The following is a 26,165-nucleotide window of genomic DNA, read 5'->3' as shown; positions in this document are numbered from 1 at the left end:
GAGGGAAGGCACTGAAGCAGGAGGGTCCCCGGGGAGAAGACAAGCAAGAGAAGCTGAAGCAGCAAGGGGTACACTGTGGGAACGTGAGGTGTTGGGGGAAGGAATGGTGGGCACATTGCTGGACGAAGGAATCAGTAAGACTGACTTCCACAGTCTTCCTAAATGGTAGAGAGTTTTGAATGACAGACTGAGAAGTTTAAACTTAATTTGACAGGGGGTGGGAAGCCACCAACAGTTCTTGAACAGAGAAGTGACTTAATCAGATGTCTTTAAATGAGATTAGTTTGGCATGGTGTATGGGACTAGAGAAGATTTAGAAGGCCATGAAGTGAATATAAGCAAGTATACTTAGAAGAAAACAACATAGAATAATATTCATCAGCCTCCTAGAAATATGTGTGAGGAGGACAAACTTGAAAGTTTAAATACCATAGAAGAAATCAGAAAGAAAAGAATGAATTTCACCTCAATAAAAGAGTGATCTATTTGGCTACCTGAGGAGTAAATGTACAACTTTGGTAAGTGTGTGTATACATAAAAAACAGCCGTGGTTGGTGTGGCTCAGTTGCTTGGGCATCATACTGCAAGGCAAGGTATCACCAGTCAGGGCACATGCCTGTGTTGTGCGTTCAGTTCTGTTTGGGGCGTGTGCGAGAGGTAGCTGATTGATATATCTCTCACACCTGATGTTTCTCTCCCTTTCTCTTGCCTGTCACCTCTCTCTAAAAATAAATAAAATCATTTTTAAAAAACCCTAGATTTCCACCCCCACCCCCCCAAAAAAAAGAAAGGTGGGCACACTGGGAGATATATTTGCAGCAAATACGATGAGTTACAATCTTGTTGTATAACTAATTTGTGCAAAATAGGTTTAAAACAGGAGGCTCCTAAAGACAAATGGGTGAAGGACAATTTCAGAGGAGGAAGTACTAAGAATAACATAAAAACATAGTAAACAAATGATTGTATATTAAAATAACATAGCTGTTTTTTGGTTCATTAAATTAACAAAGATATTTACCCTAGTAAATTAAATATATATTATAACAGCTCTATTGAGAAATAATTCACATACCATACAGATTACCCATTTAAAGTGTAAAATGTAATGGCTTTTAGTACATTCATAGTATTGTTCAACCATCATGACTTTTTATTATAATCATCTACCCAAGGATATGTTTTCATTGATTTTAGAGAGAGAGGAAGGGAGAGAGGAGAAACATCGATGTGAGAGAGAAACCAATCAGTTGTTTCCTGTATGTGCCGGGACTGGTGTCCCAACTGGGGACCAAGCTCGCAGCCTAGGTATGTGCCCTGGCTGGGGATCAAACCTGCAACCTTTTGGTGTATGGGGACAGCACTCCAACCAGCTGCAACTGAGCCACCCTGTCTGGGCACCACAACCTATTTTAAAACATTTTCATCACTCCAAAAAGAAAATCTGTACCCATTACCAGTCACTCAGCGATTTCCCCCACAATCCCACTTCCAGGCAACCAGTAATCTACTTCATGTATTTATACATTTGCTTATTTTGGACATGTTATATAAATGGGATCATACATATGTGGTCTTTTATGACTAGCCTCTATCACTTAGCAGAGTGTTTTGAAGACTTGTCTATCCATGTTGTAGCATGTACCAGTATTTCATTTTTCTTTATCGCCAAATATTCCATTGTATAGACTAGGTTTTATTCATACGTTTGTCGGCTGATGGATGTTTGGGCTGTTTCTACTTTTTGGCTGTTATGAATAATGCTGCTATAAACATTCATGTGCACATATATGTTTAGACATGTTTTGATTTCTCATTGGTATTTATACCTATGAGTGGAATTGCTGGGTCATATGGTAATTCTGTTTAACATTTTGAGCAAATACCAATACTGATTTCCAAAGTGGCTGCACCATTTTGTATTCCCATCAGAAATGTATGAAGATTCTAATTTCTCCCTATCGTCCCTGACACTTGTCATTGTCTGCCTTTTTTATTATAGCCTTCCTGGAGTATGGGAAGTAATATCTCATCATGGTTTTGATTTGCATTTCCCTAATGACTAATAATGTCGAGCATCTTTTCATGTACTTATTAGCCATTTGTATATCTTTGGAGAAATGTCTGTTAAGATCCTTTGCCCATTTAAAAGACTTTTTAATTGATTTTTTTTTTTGAAAGGGAGAGAGAGTAACATCGATTTGTTGTTCTACTTATTTATGCATTTGTTGATTGCTTCTTGTATGTGCTCTGACCAAAGATTGAACTTGTAACCCTGGGTATCGGGACAACACTCTAACCAACTGAATTACCCAGCCAGGGCCCTTTGCCAATCTTCATTTATTTTATTTTTTAAAATATTTTCTTTTTAAAACATTTTATTTATTTTTAGAGAGAGGGGAAGGGAGGGAGAAAGAGAGGGAGAGAAACATCAATGTGTGGTTGCCTTTCACATGGCCTGCACTGGAGACCTGACCTGGCTTGCAATCCAGGCACGTGCCCTGACTGAGAATCAAACTGGTGATCCTTTGGTTCACAGCCCACACTCAATACACTGAGCTACACCAGCCAGGACCGTTTACCCATTTTTAAATTGAGTTGTCTTTATATTGAGTTTTAATAGTTACTTATATTTCTAGATACAAGTCTTTTATCAGACATATGATTCGCAAGTATTTTTTCATTTTGTGGGTTGTCTTTTCACTTCTTTGAGGGTGACTTTTAGAGCATGAAAATTGAAACTTTGACAAAGTCCAAATTATCTAGTTTTTCTTTTGTTGCTTGTACTTTTGGCATATTTGGTAAACTTTGCATTGAAGTATAACATACAGAAAAGTACACATATAATAAATGTACAACTTGACAAATTGTCTGAAACTGAATGTACTCTGTAACCAGTGCTAAGATCAAGAAATAGAACATTATAGCTCCCCAGAAATCTTCCTCATGACCCTTCCCAATAATTTTCTCCCTCCAAGGGTAACTACTGTCCTGATTTTTAATACCATGATTAGTTTTGCCTGTTTTTTTTAAATAATTTCTTGACTTTAGAGAAAGAGAGAGAGACACACACACAACACTCTGTTTTCCACTTATTAATGCATCAATTGGTTGATTTTCACATGTGCCCTCACTAAGGATCAAACCCACCACAACCTCTGCATATCGGGATGATACTCTCTCAAATTGAGCTACCTGGTCAGGGCTAGTTTTGCCTGTTTTTTAAAAAAATATTTTTATTGATTTGAGGGAGAGAGACAAACATCAATTGGTTGCCTACCATATATACCCCTGACCGGGGATCGAACCTGCAACATAGGTATGTGCCCTGACCAGAATTGAACTCATAGCCTTTTGGTGTGTGGGACGATGCTCTAACCAACCAATCTGCCTCACAGCAGCTGGGGCAGTTTTGCCTGTTTTTGAAGTACATAAACGAAATCATACTAAAGGGGAAAGTTTTTTTTTCTTTTTCAATTGAATTTATTGGGGTGATAATGGTTAATAAAATTACATAGGTTTCAGGTGTACAGTTTTATTATACATCATCTGTATATTGTATCGTGTGTTCACCACCCCAAGTCAAGTCTTCCATTACCACGTTTCCCCACCATACCTCTTCTTCTACCACCTCTACCCACCAAGACATAAAGATTTTCAGCGATCTCACACAGTGCTGGGAAGAATGGGAAGAGACTAGAATCTCGTATACTTTGAGTATTCTCTCAGAAAAGCAACTTGTGCTAATGTGCACACTGACTGACCCACTAATTCCATTGCTGGGAATCACAGCATTGCTTACACTACAGAAAATGTGGGAACTCCAGAAAGCGATGGATAGGAAAATGGCTTGATTAACTAACTATGGAACGTCCTAACAATGGAATGCTACACAGCCATCAAAATGATGTTTACCAAGAGGTTAAAAAAATGTGAAAAAACACTTATGATCAATGTTAGCTGAAAAAGTATGATACATTATGATACATTATAATACACAGTGACTCCAATTACGTAAAGGAGTCTATTCATAGGAAAAGCTGTGGGAAGAAAATAGAATGGTGGTAATAAGATGATTGAATTCTAGGTGTCTTTTTCTTTGCCAGTTTTCAAATTTCCTTTAATGTACTTGTGGTACCTTTATAACAACAAATACTAAGCATTAAAATGAGACAGAATCCTGGTGGGAAGTAACAAAGGCCGGAAGGAGGGGTATAGATACTCCAGGCAGTTTACTGAGTCTGAGGAGTGGATGGGAAGGATGGAAGGCAATGTTGAGATTTGGAGGAACTGAGGGCGCCCGTGCTGTGAACTAACACGGGGACCCCTGGAGTAATCAAAGCACGATGGTTCAGAATGTGGCTTCTTGCTATAGACGCCCCTGTTTTGAACCGCGGCCCAACCTTTTACAGGTGGGTAACTCTGAACAAGTTATTTAACCTCTTTGAGCTTGCTTTCTCATCTCTAAAATGGGGATAATAAAAGCCCCTGTCTTACAGGGTTGTTAGGAGGATGAATCAATAATAATTTAGTAAGTTCAGAAATAGTTCCTCCAGCCTGGCTGATGTAGTTCAGTGGATTGAGCGTGGGCCTGTGAACCAAAAGGTTACTGGTTTGATTCCCAGTCAGGTCACATGCCTGTGTTGCAAGCCAGGTCCCCAGAAGGGGGCATGCGGGAGGGAACCACACATTAATGTTTCTCTTCTCCCTTCCTTCCCCGTCTCTAAAAAATAAAAGCTATTTAATTTTTTTTTTTAAGAGAGAGAGTCCCTCTACCTCCTGTCTTCCAGCCAGCTCATTGCCAGGAAGTCAAATGCTCCAAAGTCCACAGGAATGGGAAAGGGTGGGACCCTAACGTGGGATGTGTGGGAGGACTGGCGTGGAGGAATGGAGAGTTAGGAACTCGGAAATTGCTAAACAAATACGCTAGTCTAGCAGTAAAGCAGAGAGGCTCTCGAACACCCACCCCATCAGAGCCCTCCTGTCCCTTGTCAATATATCAAGATGCTTTCTGGATGGTATAAGGAGCAGGTGCAGGAGAGACTGTCCCCCTTTGCTCAGTAGGTGCTGAATTGGGTTCTTTCTGCCTTACCACTCTGCATCCTGCCCCACCTAGACCCAAACTAGCTGAGAGCTTAAAAAATAGGGACAGCCAGTTGGACAGCTGCAGGAAGATAAGGGGAGCTCTCTTTGCTGGTCTGGCCTCCAGAGGCCACCTCTGTCATTGTCCCTCCCTGTCCTTCACACATAGAAGGCAGGATATGTTAGTAGCTAACCGGATGTCTGGCTGAAGTGTAAGACCATATTCCCTCCTGCCCTGCTCTCAGGTCTTGAAATATAAGGCTGGGTACATGAGTTCTACAAAGGCTGTTCCATCCGTCCAGTCCCCAGCACCTGCCTACCCACTTCCCGCTGGCCATGACCCTGCTCCTCCTATATGTTCACCTTCACCCAATGCCCACCCCTCATGTCTGAAAGCTGGTCCCACAGGCTGGGAACCACCTGTGGTCGGTCTCCTCAGGAAGATCCCATCCTAACCTGTGACCCCTTCCCACCTTCTGCAATTTGCTCCCACTTTGACTATCTGGGCACCAGCCCCCAGAACTCCCCAAACCCCACCCTTGTCCATGTCCTGGCTCCTCTCATCTGTCCCTGACACCTCTTCATTTTCCTCTCTCACTCCTGACCCCCCCTCCATCCATCCCTTCCTAACTTTCACACCTCAACCTGTCTTTTACCCCATTTTCCTTGACTTTCTCTACCTCTCTCCACATTCTGACCTGGACTTGAGTTCCCTCCCCTTCTCCCTCCTGTCTTGTCTTCCTCCGGAGCTGGAACACCTGCAGTTTCATAAGCAATAAGCAGCCGTATGAGGCCTTTTCCTACAGCAGCTACTACCTCAGAAATAACAAGTACAACCTTCTCTCCTCCCATAAGTTCATCCTCCAGGCACAGAGTGGACCTAACTCTCCCTCCACCCCAGGGAATTTCCCTCTGGGCCAGTCTCAGATCCCACCCTACTCCAGAGTCCCAGTCTCCCAGAGAGCCTGGGTCACACCCACAGGAGTGTCAGATTCCAGGCATCACAGTCACAGCTGATTGACTCCAGCCCACCCAGTCTCCTTCTCTGTCTCTTCTCCCTGAGGATCATCTCTGGGCAGGAAACCCCCTTCCCTCAAACTTTCCCTTCCGCCTGGTATCCTGACCTTGCTCCCTCTACCTCCCAGGACATGGATATAAACACTATCTATGGATGAAAGCCCATCAGAAACATCTAATCCAACCTGCTGAGTGAGGTGGAAACAGTCTACAGGGGGAGCGGTGGGGTGCTCTGGTGGTTTGTCATCATCCTGTCTCCCCCAGACTTCAGGCCCCTGCTGGGGAACAACATGTGGATTGTCCTCCATGTCCATCCGTTGTGTTTTTCCAACACCACCAAGCAATTCTCTGACACCAGCTGGGTATCCTACAATTCAGCTCAATTCTGACACTGTCTACCTGGAAAATAGTATCAGATCCCACAGGTTAAGGGTGTCATCCTACAAGAGCGACCCCCACTTCAGATACCAATCACATACGAATTGAACATTCCCATGACCCTCTCCTCAGTTTAATTTCCTAGAGTGGCTCACAAAACTTAGGGAACCAGTTAACTTACTAGATTACCAGTTTATTACAAAGACTATTAAAGGATACTGTTAGAAACAACAGTCACTTGTGCCAAGCCCCACACTGGCAAATTTAATTGCAGTTTCAGTCTCTCCCAGGAATGTGACTTTTAACTAGTCAATCTGTAATTACCTATCGGGACTAGTGAGGTAATCTGCATGATAGACACTCCTTCCCCCAAAGGAAGGTGACCTGGCCTGAAACAATCCTTTCTTTTGTTTATGATTTCCTTGTCCCACCCTTTCTGCCTATAAATGTCTTCATTTTACAGAGCTCCTGAGAGCCCCTTTCTATGCTGGATGGATGCTGCTCCATTCATGAATCATTGAATAAAGCCAATTAGATCTTTAAATTTACTCAGTTCAATTTTTTTTTAGCAATATGAAAGAATAGCCAGATGAAGAGATACATAGGGTGAGGTCTAGAAGGGTCCCCCATGGAGATTGGGGTTTGACACCCACCCAGCACATGAATCTGTTCTGGTTCACCAACCTGGAGGTACTCCAAACACCATCCTTTCGGGGTTTTATGGAGGCTACGTTACATAGGTACAATTGGTTAAATCATTGGCTATTGGAGGTCAGGGTTGTAAGAATGAAAGTTCCAACTCTCTAATCACAAGGTTTGTTCCCTAGCAACCAACTCCCCACTTTAGGTGCTTTCCAAAAGTGACTGCATTAAAATAAACTCAGGTGAGGATGAAAGGGGTTTGTTTTGAATACCAAGACACATTTATTGCTCTTATTATTTAGGAAATTCCAAGGGTTTTCGAAGCTCTGTGCCAGAAGTGGCAACAAGGACCAACTACAGGAGTGGGCAAAAGTTAAGAGTGTGCAGTCCTGTCTGGTGTGGCTCAGTGGATTGAGTGCCAGACTGAGAATCAAAGGGTCACCTATTCCATTCCCAGTCAGGGCACATGCCTGGGTTGTGGGCCAGGAACCCAGTGGGGGGTGCACGAGAGGCAACTACACATTGATGTTCCTCTCCCTCTCTTTCTCCCTCCCTTCCCTCTCTCTAAAAATAAATAAAAACTTTTTAAACATTTTAAAAATTATATAAGTATGCAAAACACAAAGTTATTCTGGCATTGTATATGTACAATTTATTATATTATTTATTTATATCACTTGTCTTATTATTGTTGTTGTTACTATTTTGTATCCTTACTTATGATTTATCTTTTAGGTAATGATGGCTGATAATTTAACCAACGACCAACAAAAGTGGATACTTAAACAATACTGGAAAATAGATGATGCCTAAAAGCTTCAACAGAAATGGGCTGAAGAATTTGACACATCTTCACCAAGCAGACAGACAACTTACAGAATATGCGATAAATTTGATGAAACTGAGTCCATCTGTAGTGCTCCAAAAAGTGGTTGATCAGTCATTATTACCACCCAAGAATATGAGATGTTAGTGAGTCAGGCATTTTTTACAAAGAGTCCCCAAAAATCAAAACAAAGAGCTTCTGTTGAGTTAGGCATTTCCCGTAGATCTTTGAGTCATCTACCGCAACGTTTAGGTTTGAAAATGTAGTGGCCAAGATTGCTTCATGGGTTATTAGAAGATGATTTGGATTGCTGTTTACAATTTTGTGAAGTGGTTCTCAATGAAGAAAGACAGGACAATGGCATCATTGATAAAATTATGTGGTCTGACAAAGCTCCTTTTAAACTTTCAGGTGCAGTAAACCAGCACAATTGTGTCTACTATTCAAGAGAAAATCCTCATGTAACCATAGGATAGTTGAATCAGCTGGCAAAGTGCAGTTTGGGTGGGTCTTTCGTGTAAAGGGGTACTTGGACCCATTTCTTCCATATTACTGTTACACGTGACCTGTATCTGCCATACCAAGGGACACTGGTTTGCCACAATTACAGAGATGGCATGATAATGATTCCTTCTTCTTTCAATAAGACGGAGCTCCTCCACATTGTGCTGTAACAGTGTGTGAGTATCTTGATGAACAATTACCCAACAGGTGGATAGGTTGACAAGGGCCAGTGGCACGGCCACCATGATCACCAGACCTCACCCCAAAAGACTTTTCCTGAGGTGTTGCAAAGATAAAGTCTTTTCATGAAAACCACATACTGTGGATATCTATGTGGTTCACCGCATAAGAGGAGCATGTCAAGAAACTGATGACAATAAAGAACTCTGTGCCAAAGTGTGCTTGAATGTAGCAAGTAGACTACAAGAATGTGTAAATAATGAAGGCCGGCAATTTGATCACACACGAGATTATACCTAAGTGCACTGTGTCCTTTTGAGTTAATAAAGCTATTGTTCGTAATAATCATAACCTGCATGTCTTTTTCCATACAAGCAACTCTAAGCCCCCTTTTGTCAACTCCTGTATACATTTCTTATTATAAATCACAATATCATGGCATCAAAAGCTCAGGCTAGAATCCTTGTCTGAGTCGATTGAGAGTGAGAGAGGGATGGATCTGGGGAGTGGCTGTGGGGGGGTGACCCAAAGCAGGCTCAGGAAAAAGCAGGCCCACACTGACAACAGTCAGGACCTTCAAGCTGGAAGAACAAATGCTCAGGAGGGCAGCATAGCAATGAGGTTTAAATCTTGCTTCCACCACAATGGAGTTGCATCAATGGCACATTTAACTTAGGGCCAGTACAGCTATGTGCAATCAGCCAAGAGTGATTCCGAACAACTGGCAGGGTGAGAAGAGAGATGGAATCTTAGTTACACTAAGTGTAAGTTCAGTGATTCAAGCATTTTTCAAACGTGGACCCTAAAAACAAATCAACTTCCAACTCCGGTGCTCAACCATTGCAACAGCAATGCGTTTCAAACTGGCTGACCTGGACCTATTGAGAGGCTGTCTGGGCCCTGGCCAAGGAATTTGGTTATAGCATCGTCCCGATACCCTAAGGTTGCGGGTTCAATTCCCTGTCAGGGCACATACAAGAATAAAGCAGTGAATGTATAAATAAGTGGAACAACAAATTGATGTTTTCTCTCTCCTTTCCTCTTTCTCTCTCTAAAATCAATAAATAAAAATTTAAAAAGAAGCCCTGGCTGGCATAGCTCAGTGGATTGAGTGCGGGCTGGGAACCAAAGTGTCCCAGGTTCGACACTTTTTTTTTAAGATTTTATTTATTTATTTTTAGAGAGGGAAGGGAGGGAGGGAGGGGGAGAGAGAGAGAGAGAGAGAGAGAGAGAGAGAGAGAGAGAGAAGCATCAATGTGCGGTTGCTGGGGGTTATGGCCTGCAACCCAGGAATGTACCCTGGCTGGGAATCGAACCTGGGACACTGTGGTTCCCAGCCCACACTCAATCCACTGAGCTACGCCAGCCAGGGCCAGATAAATAAAATCTTTAAAAAAAAATTTAAAAAGAGAGAGGTCATTTCTACTTTATGGGTGATATAAAGAATTTTCATGTTTTGACTAAATTCAGTTTTTGACCTATGCATTGATTTTAAAATCCCTTATGTATGATATAATTCTGTTGTACTTCACTCAGTCATTAAACCTCTGAGCCCCAGATTCCTCCTGTGTATAAGAGAGTTAGAGAAAGAGAAACTGACCTTAGCCTCCACCCAAGATACAAACCCGCCTCTTTAGGGAAACCTGACCTCATTCTTGAGAGGTATATAAGCTTTCCAGTATTGCTATAACAAATTACCACAAACTTGGTGACTTAAAACAACAGTTCTGGAGCCCAGGAGTTCAAAGTCCCGGTGTCTGTAAATGCTGAAATGTTTTGGAAGCTCTGAGGGAGACTCTATCCTATTCCTCTTTCCTAGCTTCTGGTGGCTGGCAGCAATCCTTGGCATTCCTTGGCTTGTAGCCCCATCTCTCCAAACTTTGCTTCGGTCTTCACATGGCCTTTTCCTTCTGTGTCTCTGTATTTTCTCTTTTTCTGTTTTATAAGGGTACTCGTCCTTGGATTTAGGGCCCGCCCTAGTCCAGGATGATCTCCTTCTGAGATACTTACCTTAATTACTTTATAAGGTAATTACCTTACAGGGACCCTAATTCCAAACAAGGTCACATTCTGAGGTTCTGGACAGACATGTCTTTTGAGCACCACAATTCAACCCACTGTGGTTTCCAATTTATGGAGGAGAGCTAAGTCCACACTTGAAGAGTCCCTGAGTTTGAGAGAAGAAATTTGTTCCTACTTTAAGAAGCTCCTTTATGATGGGAAGACCTTGATTCCCAGGCTGGTCCCCAAGAGCCTTTAAATTGAAGCAGACATACAAATGTTGGAGCCAGGGAAGGGTCAACATTGGGAGAATCCAGACCACTGGCCTCTATAAAACAATGTGACAGCATTGTGTCTAGTTCATGTCAGGATCTGGAGCAGGAGGGGAAGGAGAATTTCTGCTTCCACGAGGCAAATGAGGTAAGCAAGGCATATGATATGATCCCAGTCTTTTCTCACCCCTCTTTCTCGCTCCAGCTCCCAGGTATCAATGAGCTGATATCATTGGTACTTTTTTGCAAATGAACCCCTATATGGTCACCAATGAAATGGGACTGTTCCTGTGGGTGGGAGGTATCTTAATATGCTAGGGAAGCCATCAGGGTTAAACCCCTAGAAAGGTCCTTTTGCTAATCCAAGCTAGGTCTCTGAGACCTGTTTTCTCATTTCTTGCAAGGGCCCACCCATTCAGCTGGGGTTGTTTTCTTTTCCACTTTGGGGATTCTCTTCCTGAACTGGGAGCCATACAGGCCTTGCAGTTGGTAATCCTACAGGCTCCCACTTCTTCCTTACTACAAGCTGTAAGATTCTCAGCCTACTTACTGTCTACCCATTCAATCCCTGGGGCTCCTCGTGCCTTTAGACTGGATGCTGAGTGAGGCATCAGCTCTCCCCTGTTAAGATCTCCCTAAAAACAATCATGTGGTACTTCTTTCTTTTAAATATTTTATAGTTGATTACTATGGGGAAAGAGACCCAGTGTTATCAAGTCACTAGTCTGGTGAAGATTTTAAAATTCCAAAAACCTGGGAAATTTTCAGCCAGCCCTGGTCCACAATGAAAGGGCAGACAGCAACTGCCACAGTAAGAGGCTGTTTTTCCTCTCCTCTTAGCCCTGGTCTGAGGACCCCAACTAGGGCAACCATTCATGTTCCTCCTTATCAGCAACATGGTTACATCCGAGCATCTCCCAATTGGTTATTCTCACCTCTATATTTCCTCAGCTTCATGCCGAAACAGCCCCCTTAGGGAAAGATTGTTATGAGAGCCACCAAGGCTGAAGGATCTCATTCTGAAGAGGGCTGTTAGGGTTGACACCTAATCCCCTCTTTTCTGAATCAGTTATATAGATTTGGAGTTAGAGAAACTTGGGTTCCATTAGGACACACACAGTCTGTGTATAATATCCCAAAAATAGTTGACAAGAAGGCACAGACATTGTGGCAGGTAAGGGGTGGAGTATTCCCCCAGTTCCAGATCTTATTCTTTCACTCCCACCCCATTTCCATTTCCCACCCCCAGATGTAACTACCCAACTGGAGGATATTGGGATGTCAACAGAATCAATAATACAGAAGGTTTGCTGAATTCAACTTTTAAGAATTTCATAGTACTCATAGACTCATTGGACTCACCATCAATATACACAAGCTCAGAATCATTACTTTGAGAATGGAGTGTGGGATATGTGAGCAATGGAAAGGGATGACTGTCGCAGTCACTGACCAGCAGTGACTGCGGAACGCTGCAGATGGCTCGTCAAAACACGAGAAAAACATACATAGAGACAACCAGGTCCTGTGGGGAAATAGGGACTGAACGGCCACTCTCTCTAGTGGACAGCGCCATGGCCACCCTCCCTAGGGGAGAGTGCCCCTAAGGGAGAGGGCCTTGTTCTCCCGCCCGAGCAGGCTTTTTATTGGGTTCATCTGCATAAGAATTCAGATAAAGCTCATTACTCATTGCCAGGAAGTAAGGATCAAACAATAGATAACAAGGAACTCTGAAGGCTTATTTTGAGTCAGGGTCAAAGAGCTGTAAAAAACTTTAAGGAACAAACTTACTTCTTCCTTGGACCCTTATCATTCGATTGAGAGCATTCTAAACAAAGCATGTTTTACAGGATTTTACATATTCTTTCTTAGACCTGATCACCCGGGGAACCTGCCCTTTCTAGCACAGGACTGCACCACCCTCTGTCATTGTTTCAGGCTTAGGTGGAGCAAAGGAAATAAGGCAGCCAAGAAAATAGGAGATTTTCTTGCAGACAATGAGGACTCAGGCTATGTCAAAGCCGAGGGGCGAGGGTCCATCACCCCCTTTTGCTGTAGCCCCCAAAGTCCTTCCTTGGGGGCCTCCCATGTGATCATGCCTGTCTTAGGTCGTTCCCCCCTTGGGGAATCTTACCCGTCATTGGCTAACCGACCAAGCACTGGGGGCCAGGCAGGGTGAAGTAAAAGGAGCAGAAGTGGTGCTCCTGCCAGGGAGATAAGCTTTTGTCTCCTTGCTGGCTTATGGTCCAAGGTCGTTCCATCAGCCTTAGCCTTGGCAGGGGTTACAGCTTCTGATACCAGACAGGGCGGTTCCCAACAGATGACCTGGGCTTGACAGAGTTGTGATGGGGAATCGAAGTTGGAGGACAGAGATGGAATGGGCAGGGAAGATGTGGGATTGACTGAGAACTGTTCCCCTTCTTTTTTTTTTTTTATGGTGCCTCAGCTGTCCCCACCTACATGACCCCTTGGAGTTCTGCTAAAAAAAAAAAAAAAGGACTTCTGGCCAAGGTGGAGGCGTAGGTAGATACACTTTGCCTCCTCACACAACCAAAAGAAAGACAACAACAAATTTAAAAACAAAAAATAACCAGAACTGCCAAAAAAATCAAAGTGTGTGGAATTTGACAACCAAGGAATTAAAGAAGAAATATTCATTCAGACTTGTAGGAGGGGCGGAGAGGGGCAGCTGGGACAGAGAGGACTCGCAGCAAGGCAGAGGACCAGGGCAGGTGAGTCAGCAGCTGGTGGACCAAGAGGTTCCATATTTGTGTGCGGATAAACCAGGATGAACAACTGGGGAGCAAGGTAGACTGCGCAACCCAGGGTTCCAGCATGGGGAAATAAAGCCTCAAAATCTCTGACTATGAAAGTCTGTAGGGGTTACAGTGGTGGGAGAAACTCCCAGCTTCACAGAAGAGTTCCTTAGAGAGACCCACAGGGTTCTAGAAGTACACAAAATCACCCACCCAGGAATCAGCACCAGAAGGGCCCAATTTGCTTGTGGGTAGCAGAGGAAGTGACTGAAAGTTGGATGAGAGCCCAGCAAGCAGCATTGTCCCTCTCTGACTCCTCCCCCACATATAGCACCACAACGCAGTGACTTGGGTTGCCTTGCCCTGGCAAATACCTAAGGCTCTGCCCCTTACAACATACCATGCATGTTAAGACAAAGAAATGTGCCCCAAGTGAAAGAACAGATCAAAGCTCCAAAAATAGAACTAAGCAATGGAGAGATAGCCAACTTATCAGATACAGAGTTCAAAACACTGGTAATCAGGATGCTCACAAAAATGGTTGAATATGTTTGCAAAATAGAGGAAAAAGTGAAGGCTATGCAAAATGAAATAAAGGAAAATGTACAGGGAGCCAATAGTGAAGAGAAGGAAGCTGGGGCTCAAATTAACGATTTGGAATGGAAGGAAGAAATAAATATTCAACCAGAACAGAATGTAGAAAGGACAATTCAAAAAAAAAAAATGAGGAGAGGTTTAGGGACCTCTAGGACAACTTTAAACATTCCAACATCTGAATCAAAGGGGTACCAGAAGGAGAAGAGGAAGAACAAGAAATTGAAAACTTAATTGAACAAAGAATGGAGAACTTCCCTAATCTGGCAAAGGAAATAGACTTCTAGGAAGTCCACGAAGCTCAGAGAGTCCCAAAGAAGTTGGACCCAAGGAAGCACACACCAAAGCACATCATAATTACATTACCCAAGATTAAAATGAAGGAGAGAATCTGAAAAGCAGCAAGAGAAAAGGAGCAAGTTACCTACAAAGGAGTTCCCATAAGACTATAAGCTGATTTCTCAAAAGAAGCCTTGTAGGCAAGGAGCTGGAAAGAAGTATTTGAAGTCATGAAAGGCAAAGAGCTACATCCAGGATCACTTTCTCCAGCAAAACTATCATTTAGAATGGAAGGGCAGATAACGTGCTTCCCAGGTAAGGTCAAGTTAAAGGAGTTCATCATCACCAAGCCCTTATATGAAATGTTAAAGGGACTTATCTAAGAAAAAAAGAAGATGATCAGAATTATGAACAGTAAAATTACAACAAACTAACAACTATCAACAACTGAATCTAAAACAAAAACAAAAACAACCTAAGCAATCTAGAACAAGAACAGAATCACAGAAATGGAGATCATATGGAGAGTTATCAGTGGGGAGGAGGAGGGTGGAGAATGGGGGAAAAGGTACAGGGAATAAGAAGCATAAATGGTAGGTAGAAAATAGACAGGGGGAGGTCAAGAATAGTATAGGAAATGGAGAAGCCAAAGAACTTGTATGTACAGCCCATGGACATGAACTAAAGGGGAGGGGAATTCTGCTGGGAGTGGGATGCAGGGTGGAGGGGAATAAAAAGGAGACAAAATGGGACAACTGTAATAGCATAATCAATAAAATACATTAAAAAACAAACAAACAAAAAATCCCTGGCCGATGTGGCTCAGTTAGTTGGTGTGTCATCCTGTAAACTGACCACCTCTTCAATTCCTGGTCAGGGCACATGCCTGAGTTGCAGGTTCTGTCCGGTTGGGGAGCATACAAGAGGAAACTGATTGATATTTCTCTCTCACATCAATGTTTCTCTCTGTCTCTCTCCCTCCTGCTCTCCCTCCTGCTCTCCCTTCTAAAACCAGTAAGCATGTCCTCAGGTGAGGAAAACAAATAAACAAACAAACAGACAGACAGACAAACAAATGTTAAAACAACTATTCACAGGGGATAAATGCATTGACCACAGATTTTCTTCCTGGCCCCCTCTGAGTTTAGGGTCGATGACGGGCAAGGCTAACAAAAAGGACAAACATGGAGTCAAGAGCCCACTCCCAGCTCCAGTTAAACTTGTCATTAAAACAGCAAGCATGCCCCTGCCAGGTCTCAGCAGAGAGATCTTTTGGGGCTACCTGGGAAGGTGTACATTCTACAAGGAGAAACTATCTCTTTTATTGGAGTTGCCACACAGGTTTAGGAAATCCAACCAGTCTTACCCACTCTGTCTTTCTGACTCCCCTTCTCTGGAGCTACTTCCATCTCCTCCTCTAAAGCAGCCCTTCTCTGACACCCAGGAAAGGCCTCTTTATGATGGTCTGCTTTCCCAACATTCACAGGGAACCACACGCTGGGGGATTCACGAAGGTCTGACCAGTGTGGTAGAGGAAAGAAGTGGGTCACTGATGTGTCCTTCCCTTCTTCTAGGCTCCAAATAAATCCGCTTCCTACACTGACCTGCCATATCCCCAAACCGGCTATGAGAACAATGGGCCAATCTAGTCAGTGATGAGCGGTCACTTGATTTCCCTTCTGGACAATGATCTCAGTAATGTTCAGGTCAGTGTTCCCTTGCAGTGGCCCAGGACACTGATCTGGCTAACTCTGGGTCCCCTCTGCCCCTTTTCCTCCCCTCAGCCTTCCCTTCCCTTTCCCCGGTGTGATGGCCAGAACCCAGCTGTAGCCTTCCAACCCCCAGCATCAAGGGTCTGTCCACCTGTGTTGAGAAAACCCTGTCCCTAGTTCCAAGGCTCGAGGCTGAGAACCTGCCCGGGGCTGTTAGGGTTGGTAGCAATGCCCATCTTTCCTCACTGTTCCCCAGTACAAAACAAAAATTAAATAGAAACTCTGAGAAGGCACATATCACCTTGGAATCTGAAGGGTCACCAGAACCTGAGGATATGAAACCTATGAAAGGCCTGGACAGTCTGCTTCTCCAGAACTTCTAGCTAAGGGAGGCTTAGGATGAAGTGAACCACCCCCAGTCTTGGTGAAGGCCACCCCTTACTCTCCTTTCCCCAGCTCCTCGCAGTTCCTTTCCTTTTCCTTTATTTCCCAGATAACAGAAACCTCTGGGAGAACAGATCTAGACCAGCTGTCCCCCTCGCTCTATGCTTTGGTCATAATTCTGGTGAGAGGCCCCAAGGGACTCCTTCCCCCATTGCTACTTCCTCCATCTGCCACCCAGCATTTGCACCTGAGAGCTTCCTCTGTTCCCCAGATTGAATGAATTTCTCTGCCTCTCCCAGGCCCCTGTCTCCATTATTATCTGTCTCCTCTCTCATCTCCTGGTCCAACTCCATCCCTTTACTCGTCTCTCTGACTGTCTCTCCTCACGTTTGTTCTTGTTCCTGTCCTGTCTTGCTTCTGTACAGAGATTCCAGAGCCAGGTCTAGGCCCTTCCTCTGGGAATTAGAGGAGAAACCACTCCAAGACTTCTGCCCACAACTGCTGGGTGACTCTGGTTATTCAGCCCAGACCTCACAGCCTGATTCAGCCTGTGAGGCTGAAAAAAAGTCATCATCTGACTTTTTTTTACTAGCGGAAACAGAGACCCATGCAGTAATACTGTAAGCATACTCCACAATTCACACTGCCCCTTATCCTCAAAATTGTGATTCTTGAAAAAAACTTTTTTGAGCCCTGGCTGGTGTGGCTCAGTGGATTGAGTGCCAGCCTGTGAACCAAAGGGTCACCGGTTCGATTCCCAGTCATGGCACATGCCTGGGTTGCAGGCCAGGTCCCCAGCAGGGAGTGCATGAGAGGCAACCACACATTGATGTTTCTCTCCCTCTCTCCCTTCCCTTTCACTCTAAAAATAAATAAATAAAATCCTTAAACAATTTATTTGAGAGTTGTCTCTATTTCACATTTTGTCCATAGAGTGAAACCTTACTGGTTTTGAATAAGGCCCAACATGTTATTCCTATATTTCAAATTCATATAAAATACGATCTCACTGTGCTTTCCCAGGCAGATCAGGGCCCCTTTCTTTTGCGTGATAGTGTCCCTGTACGTCCAGAGATCCTTCCTCTCCCTGATTTTGCTCCCTGAATTGTGCCCTGTCCTCGTCCTTCTACCCATATCCTTCCCCTTTCTCTTTTGCCCTCAGAGAACCTTGATGTATCACTTTCAGAGGCTTCCCCTTTCCTCAGTCAAGAAATGGCCAAGTGTGTGCATGTTTGAGGGTAGTGGGTGGAGCTGGCAGTGACAAGAGGAACCACTAGGGGGAGCCTGTGTCTAGGAAGAGACTAAGTGGGGACTTGGGGAGCCACTTCGAGGATATTTCTTCCTTCTCTCCAGGGCAATAAGGGTGCCAGGCATTCCAGCCACGGTAGGCTCCCTATGGAGCTACAGGGGGAGGGGCAGGTTGTCTAGATATGCCCCTTCCCCATTCCTTGAAGTGCCCTCTCTTTCCCAGATTACCCAAGTCAGTGTGAACTAAACTCTGTTGCAACTGAACACTTCCTAAGGACAAGTTTCAATCCTCAGAACTTTGGCCTCACCATACAACTCCCACTAGTCCCTTCCACCCATCCCTCCCCTAGAACGTCACTGACCCAGGCTTTACCAGTCCTTCTCTCCTGGTTTGGGGATCAGGGACCCTGGGGAGCAGCAGTTACATCCATTCCTTCCACCTTCACTCTAGCTCCCCAGATGGCCCTGGCTCAGCTTCCTCATCCCCACCATTGCCCCAGGTAGGCTGGTTCTTCCTTCAGTTCCAGCTGGCCTACTTCTATCAAATTTTGGATCAACCAGACAGTGAGTGAGTCTGGCCTCAGGGAAGAAGGGAAGAAAGCCAGAGACTCCATAAAAACCCAGAGCCTAGTCCGTCTCACTCCAGGTACAGGGACCAGTAAGTTCCCGCATTTGCAATAGTAATTGAACCTACTATGACACGGGTACTGTGATACTTGCTAAAGATACAAAAGTACAAATAACCATGGTCTTTGCCCTCAGGGAATCTGTTTATGTGACAGGGAGACAAACAAACAAGTAGGCAATCACAACATAATTTGATAAATGTTGTTTTAGAGGTATGGACCAAGAACTGTGGAAGAACAGCAAAGTCTTAGGAGATGAGGTGGCACTTGAATGCATCTTAAAGGATTTAGGCCAGGCAGAGAAAAGAGTGGAAAGCATGTCAAGCATAAGGCACAGTGATGAGAAACCTAGTGAGTTCAGGGAATCACAAAGTAGTTCAAAGTGTAATACAGTTTTCAGAGGGTGGGAGAAGGAGATTGACTGGAGAGAAGACTGGAAAGAGAGGCAGGTCTAGTCATGAAGAAAGAGATGTGTTTGTTGAGAATTGGGCCTTTACTCTGAATATTGATGTAGGTGCTGAACTTGATCATATCTGCTCATTATAATACTCTGAGTAAGCAAGGTTAGATTTGAGAAGACAGGGATACCAACTAGGAACCCTGGTACACTCCACCTGTAACTGAGCCACCTGAGATGTAACCATCTCAGTGACAGGTGGCCAGGGCCAGGCCTAGGGCTGGGTCAGGACATGGGAGGAAAGCAGGAGTGGTTTGGACACTGGCCTGCCTGAGCCACCTGGTCCAATTTCCTACAGGCTACATACATGTAGAGGAAGGGATGAGGCTCTGGCCTCTGGCCTTTGCAGGTTGGTTGCTATAGTCCTTTAGTCTAGTCACTGGACAGCATGGAAACTAGTCTGTGTTCAAACAGCAGATTCCTTGGAAACGAAAGGGAAGGACAGAGCTGGGGCTGGGAAAATGGGTGGGCCCTACGGCCCTACAGGCAGGTAGAGAAACCTTGGGCTATGTTTCCTCAGCTCTGCCCAGACTGCATTCTGGTTCTGCCTAGTTTTAGCTTCACCTTTAAGCTTCCACAGGCTACTGCTGAATGAATTTTGGAGAGCTCTAAAGGTGAGACATACCTGTGGAAATGCTTCTACTCACTGGCCTATGATCCACCCAGGGAACTTCTGCCCAGGCACCTTGGACCTGGAATCTGGGGCTCAAAATCTTCAGCCCCAGAAAGTCCCCCTTTACCCGGGCACCCAAGATCAAGGACCTCAGCTCCTAGACCCCCCATTTCCCCAGGTCTCAACATCCTGTTCAGGGACCCTCTCTACCTCCTGGCTCTAAAATCAAACCACCCAAAGACCTCAGACTTGGGATCGTCACTCACTTATTCTCAGAGTCCTCTAATTTAGGCAGGCCACACTGTACCATATGTATGGTGGCTCTCTCTCACACTCTGCCAGGACCCAGTCACATGATGACACCTGCGTCTGTATGCCTGAGCTGTTCTCCAGAGTCCTTAGACACGGTTTGGGGTCATGCTCCAAACCACCCCTCCCCGCCACTAGAGGTGGGGTATGAGCAAGGACAACAACAGGTGAAAGTTCCTAATGAAGCCCACCTGCTCCCCTGACAGCTGCTAGGGTGGGTCGTTCCCCACCTGGAGGCCCTACTAGTGAGTGGTCCTGGGGAACTTCCGGGAGCCACAGACTCCAGGGAATAACCTATGCCCCTTCTTTTGCCCATGACCCAAGGACCCATTGAGACCAAGCCCTCCTCTGAGCACGTAAGGAGCTTCAAGCTAAACCTTAGGGGAAAAAAACACCGCAATTCAGCAGGATCATGCACAGGAAGCAGATCTGTGCTTTTGTCCATCCCCAGCTTCCCACTCAGGAGCTAGATTGGACCCAGTTTCAAGAAGAGGAAGAGGACCCCTCCCAAACCAGGATGTGGCTAAGGAGGAGGCTGAGGGATGACTTGTCCCTAGGTCTGGGCCTCTGGGGGGAGACTTAGCTTAAGGGCTGGCAGCATGACTCCTGCTGTTGTTGATGACCTGGCTTTAGGGCCAGGATTAGGGCCTTCCGAATCCTGGGTGAAGCCAGGGTATTGTCCTTAGACTTCACTGAGCCCGAGGAGCCATCTTAGGAGGTGGCCATTCAGCTCAGCCACCCGGGGACCTCCATGAGGCTGAGGAGTAACAGCAGGCCTTGACAAGCCTGAGAGGCTGCCCCACTTTGCCAAGAGACTGAAGAACTGTCCCTAGTCCCACATGAAACTAAAGGACCACCTTACACCCAAGATGAGGCTAAGCAGAATCCAAGCTGTAGGTACCAGCTGAGGACAAAGCTGAGTGGCATTGCTTACCTTTGTCCCAAGTCTGGGACAAGGGATAGCTGGGGGCCCAGGATGATGCTAAGTAGCAGTATCCAGGGTCCTACCCTAAGCCCAGAACCAGGCTGAGGGGTCCCTTGGGTAGAAATGGGCATAGGGCCAAGGCCTCTTCAGACGTAGTCTTACTAAATCCAGATAAACGGAAAGAAACCTGTGTCAGAGATGCTCTTGTTTCTCGTCTTAGGGAGTCAACAGGGGTGTGAGATCCTCCAAGCAACCCTGTGACTCTAGTTACTAAACCAGAGGGCTCTCTCTGCAGGTAGCTTTCCTGTGGCAAATCTCCCCTTAACCAGGGGCTCCAGGAATCCTGTGTGGGGTTGGGGTGGGGGGGAAGGCATGGGCCCGGACCTACATGGAAACAGGGGTCTTGAGGAAAGGCTAGAGAAGCTAGCATTGAGCCAGGAATGAGAAATGCATTCAAACCCAAGCAGATGGCAGCTACTGGGCTGTCCAGTGAGGTGGTTTAAATCTTAGAGTTGCTACTTTCTTGTCGACTGATCTTGGTTGAGTAATCTTTCTAAACCTCATTTCCTGTTTCTGAAACTATTTCCTCACCTGTAAAATGGGGGTAATATTAGTACTTTCCTGATGGGGTTATAAGAAGCATTAAATGAGGAATTATCAAAGACCAGCAGAGAGCCTAGCATGTTAAATGCTCATAAGTATTCATTATTTTCACTATTGGAAATGGCCACTTTGGCCAATAGATTTAGGTTCAACAACTTCCTCTATAACCCACTACCCTGCGACCCTTAGCTGCTCAAAAACACACAAGCCGAGTATGTACTTCTGGAGTGCTTTGCGACACCAGCACCAATTCTCCGTGGACACCAGCGGTTGTCCTGCAAGTCAATTCAATTCTGATACTAAGTACCTGGGGTTAGTTCAGACCCCACAGGTTAAGGGCTCGGTTCCGTAAGACTGCCCCCATTTCAAGTGCTGGTCACACAAAAAATAAATAAAAATAAAATGATATAGATTTTTTTGAAATGCCAGCTGCAAGCTACTGGCACTTCTGATGGGCTATAAAACTGGGGATTCCCACGCTATACATTGATTTGATAATTTGCTAGAATGACTCACAGAACTCTGTAAAGTACTTTACTTCTGTTTACAGGTTTATTGTAAAGAATACAACTCAGGAAAAGCCAGGTGGAAGAGAGGTGCAGGATGAGGCATGGGGTGGTGGGTTGTGGGCCTGCAGCTTCCATGCCCTCTCTGGAAGTCATCCACCCTCTTAGCACCCTGACATGTTCACCAACCTAAGAGCTCCTCAACTTTCCTTGTTTGGGTGTTATCATAGAGATCAAGCTCTCGCTTCCCAGGAGGTAGGGGATGGGGCCGAAAGTTCCAACCCTCTCATCACTTGCTCTTTCTGGTAAGCCCTAGCCCCATCTAGAGGCTGGGGGCCACATCCTCATTTGCATTAAGGCTGGTGGGAACTAAAGGGGTTCATTATGAATAACAAAAGACATTCCTATCACTCAGGAAAGTCCAAGGATTTTAGGAGAGCTCTGTACCAGGACAAAAACCTGAGGATAAAGACCGAACATATTTACTATACCACAGTATTTAGCATACACATGTATTTCAACATTGCTCCAGAAGAGAGGAGTATTGCACAGACAGGCCCCATCCTGGCCCTCTCCAACCACCAGGCCCCCTTCCCTGCTCACAGAAATGATTTTCAGCCTGTGTCAGTCACAAAGAGGCCCTGTCCAGACGGAGCCCAGGCCTCTGGACCTGCGTGGTCTGATGCCTGTAGGGTAGTCATAGGTCCCCGAGGTGGGGCGGGGGGTGGAGTGCCTGGGTCCCAGAGGATGTCTTCATATAGACTTAGAACTGGGCCTGTGGGCCGTCCTTGAGTCCCTGCCTGCTCCAGCAGAGCTCTGACCAAGCCCACAGTGAGAGGGGGCTCTGCTCCAGGCTCAGGGAATGGGGTGGGGGGCTTCGACTCATCTGGGAGGTGTGTCCGCAGTAGAAGCAGGAGCTCGGCTGGAGCTAGTTCTGGTGGGCACAGGCGGCACAGGACGGGGAGATGAGCATCAAGCCGGCGGTGCCTGGCAAATTCGGCCAATAGCAGTTTGAAGATCTCACTTCGAAGAAGGGGGCTGGAGGGGCCAAGGGCCAGGCCAGCCTCTAGAGCCCGCTCCCACTGCTCCTTTTGCACCAGCTGCCCCACAGCTTGGAGCACAGCTTTGGGCCGCCCACTGCCCAAAAGCAGCTCTAGCTCCAGTGCCTCAGGCCTGGTCCCCTCCTCGCCTAGTACTGCCAGGGCTCGGCGATACAGGGGGAGCCCTGGGCCCCCTGCCCCCCAGCCAGGCCCACCCTGCTGCTGCGCCAACTCCACAAAGGGTGGCAACCATCGTGGTTCCAGCTGGCAGAGGCACTGGCATAGTAGTTCAAAGAGGGGTAGTACCCCGTTGGGGAGTTCTTTTCCAACTGCTGTACCCCCTAGTACCTTCTTCCACACATCAGGAGGAGCTTGGGACCTCAACCTGCGATTCCCATCTGGTTGGAGCTGCAGGGCCCTGAGGATGGCACCCCAGGCTGCTGTAGGAAGGGCTTGGAAAATGGTGTTCAGCTGGGCCAGCTGGTCTCCCATCAGCTCGGTCCTTAGCAGGCGTGCCACTTCCTGCTCTGCCAGCTCAGTCCAGCCAGCCTCCTCATCATCCCCAGCCACCAGCTGGGCTTTGAGTTGCTCTAAACCCCGGTAATCCCGGAGCTCAGCCCTCAATGTTGTCAATAGCGTAGATGGGGACACATGGCCCTGAAGGATGGAGGCCAGGGCCTGAGGCGCCCGGAATATGCTGCTCTGTCTCAGTTCCTCTGGGGTGAGCTGGGCACCCCGCAGGCTCCGCCGCTGGTAGTATTCGCAGGCTTCCTCAAACACCAGGTCTCCAGCTGAAGGCAGCTCAAGGCCCTGTGGGGCTTCCCACCCGACTTGAAACAGACCCAAGGCTGAAAGCAGACGCAGACCTCCTCGTGTCTCCATCTTCTCCTCAGCTTCTGTGCCAGGGGCTGGGGGTTCAAGCAAATGTACTCGGTCTGTACTGAGGACCTTCCTCTCCAGCAGCTGCCCAGTGCCCATGTCCAACAGTTCCAGTGTGGAGCCCAGCACACAGGCCAGAGTACCATGAAATGTTCCCAGTGCTGCAGACCCTGCCAGGCCTCCAGGTGCTTCCTGCAGCGTGCCCACAGTCCGGGTACCGCCATGGGACTGCACCAGGCTCACAGTGCCCCTGAAGTCAAGCAACAGCAGGCCGTGGGGAGTTGGGGCCCAGGTATGTACAGTCAATGGTGGCCTAGGGGACAGTAGACCAGGAAGGCCTCGAAGCAGGGTCCGGAAGTCCCATGTGTCCCCTCGTCCAGGATTCAGGCTCTTACTGTAGGAGAGGCGAAGACTTGGGGCAGCCACCATCAACTTACCCTTTCCTGGGCTCCAGATGAGCAGAATGTGGTCCACGCCAGGCCAGGTGGTGGCAGTGGGCACCAGGAAGAGGTCCTTGCGAGAGGCCAGTAGCCTGAAAGAGGGGCAGTGGTGTAGAAGGATGTGTGTGCGGCCCAGATTGGTGCCGGCCTCCCCGCTGGGCTCCAGGGTTCTGACGCTCACGTAGTGGCTGAAGGCGGCTGAGGGAGGCTGTAGCGGGCCCTCAGCATCAGCATGTCGCTCCTCGCACCACACCAGGCGGCCTCGAGGCGCCGCCACCGCAACCACACGGGATGCACCGCCCGTACACAGCTCGGTACTCTGAAGCAGTCGCCAGTCAGGCCCCACGCCCGCGCCCCACACCTCCGCCAGGCCACTCTCCCATACTAAGACCAGCGCTGGTCGCACGGGCCATGGCAGGAAGAAGGCGTCTAGAGGTGAGGGGTGGTCCGGCGGCCAGGCGCGCTCCAGCTCCTCGCCGGGTCCACGCACTGCGACCAGCAGCTGCGGGGCTGGCGACCCCGGGGGTCGCAGCAGCAGCAGGTGGCGGCCGTCCGGGCTGTAGCGGACTCGGATGGCTGGGTCTGCAGCCAGAAACTCCCGGAGCCGGGCCGCGCCGCCGAAGTTGCTCAGGTCCGAGAGTAGGCGCAGAGTCGCCACACGCTTCATGGTGCCGCCCGCTCCGGGTTACGCTGGGGCCCCGCCGCCCCGTGGGGCGGGGGCCGGCTACGGGTCCGGGGTTCTGCAAGGAGGTCGAGAGTGGAGCTGACTTCCGTCGGAGGTGAAGAGGTGGGCTGAGGCTGGGCCTGAGAGTCGGCTCCACCCCGCCCCTCCTGCTCTGGGCTGGCCCTGTTAGTGCCCCGCCTGCGCGACAAAGCTCGCTGGGGGAGGAGCCACGGGAGCCAGGCCCGGGAAGAGCTACGAGCTTGGAGCTCGCAGGTCTCCGCGTCTCTGATTTCCCTATCTCTAGGGACAGTCGTTCTGCAGGGATGTAGGGACGCTGCTCCTGGCACCCGGAAGCCGTGGAGTGGCCAGAGACTGACTTAAGAATTGGGAGTTCCGATCCCGCTGAAAGCATCCTTCCCTAGAGCTTACTTTCCCTTGCAGACTCTCTCACCCCAAATTATTCACTCATTTATTCATGAAATTGATGTTTTTTTTTATCCTCACCCGAAGACACTTTTTTTTCATTGATTTTTTTTTTGGAGAGAGGAAGGAGAGGGAGAGAGAGGAAGAAGGGGCAAGAAAGAGAGACATCGATTGATTGCTCCACATAGGTTCCCCAACCTGTGATGGAATTCGCCACTGTGGCATATGCCCTGACCGGAATCGAACCTGCAACTTTTCTGTGTATGGGACGATGCTCCAACCAACTGAGCACCTACTCTGAGTACACAGCCCTGAACAAAATAAAAACCCTCAACCTCATGGAGGTGACAATTTAGTGGAAAATAATTACAATAGCTAATATTTCCATACAACAAGCCCCTTTTACAGATATGGAAAATAAAGCACAGAAAGATATTAAGTAAATTGACCAAGATCACACAGTAGTAGAGGCAGAGATGGGCTTTCAACCACAGGCAACGTGAGTCCAGAGTCAATGCACCAAAACACTTTATCAACAGTTCATCACCCAAACTAACAGCTTGCTAGAACACAAAATTAAAACATACTTTAGAAGCACTGAGTCTGTGTGGAACTTCTCCGGCAACACATACAAGCTGATATGTAGGGGTCCTTTCCATCTCTGGCTGCCTTCTCAGGTGATGTGGTATTCTTCCTCCCTCCAAGTCCAGTGCTCTTTCTGAGGCCTGCCTCTCCCTTTCTCTATCCACAAATTCCCAGAGAACCTGCATCCATTTCTACTTCATCAGCTTCATTCTATCCTCTT

At 46.9% G+C, this 26,165-nt stretch overlaps 1 protein-coding gene across 1 annotated transcript; it reads right to left on the bottom strand.

Moving 5' to 3' along the window:
- Positions 1 to 21,934: 21,934 nt before the first annotated feature.
- HPS6 (HPS6 biogenesis of lysosomal organelles complex 2 subunit 3) lies at positions 21,935 to 25,090 on the bottom strand. The gene has a single exon (XM_045854683.1). It carries the CDS (start codon positions 24,938 to 24,940, stop codon positions 22,529 to 22,531), a length of 2,412 nt encoding a protein of 803 aa, XP_045710639.1. The 5' UTR covers positions 24,941 to 25,090; the 3' UTR covers positions 21,935 to 22,528.
- Positions 25,091 to 26,165: the final 1,075 nt, after the last annotated feature.

The sequence above is a fragment of the Phyllostomus hastatus genome, unplaced genomic scaffold, assembly GCF_019186645.2.
Source record: "Phyllostomus hastatus isolate PE091 unplaced genomic scaffold, TTU_PhHast_1.1 phas_scaffold_1066, whole genome shotgun sequence".
NCBI lineage: Eukaryota > Metazoa > Chordata > Mammalia > Chiroptera > Phyllostomidae > Phyllostomus > Phyllostomus hastatus.
This window is presented reverse-complemented; position numbering and strand designations above follow the sequence as displayed.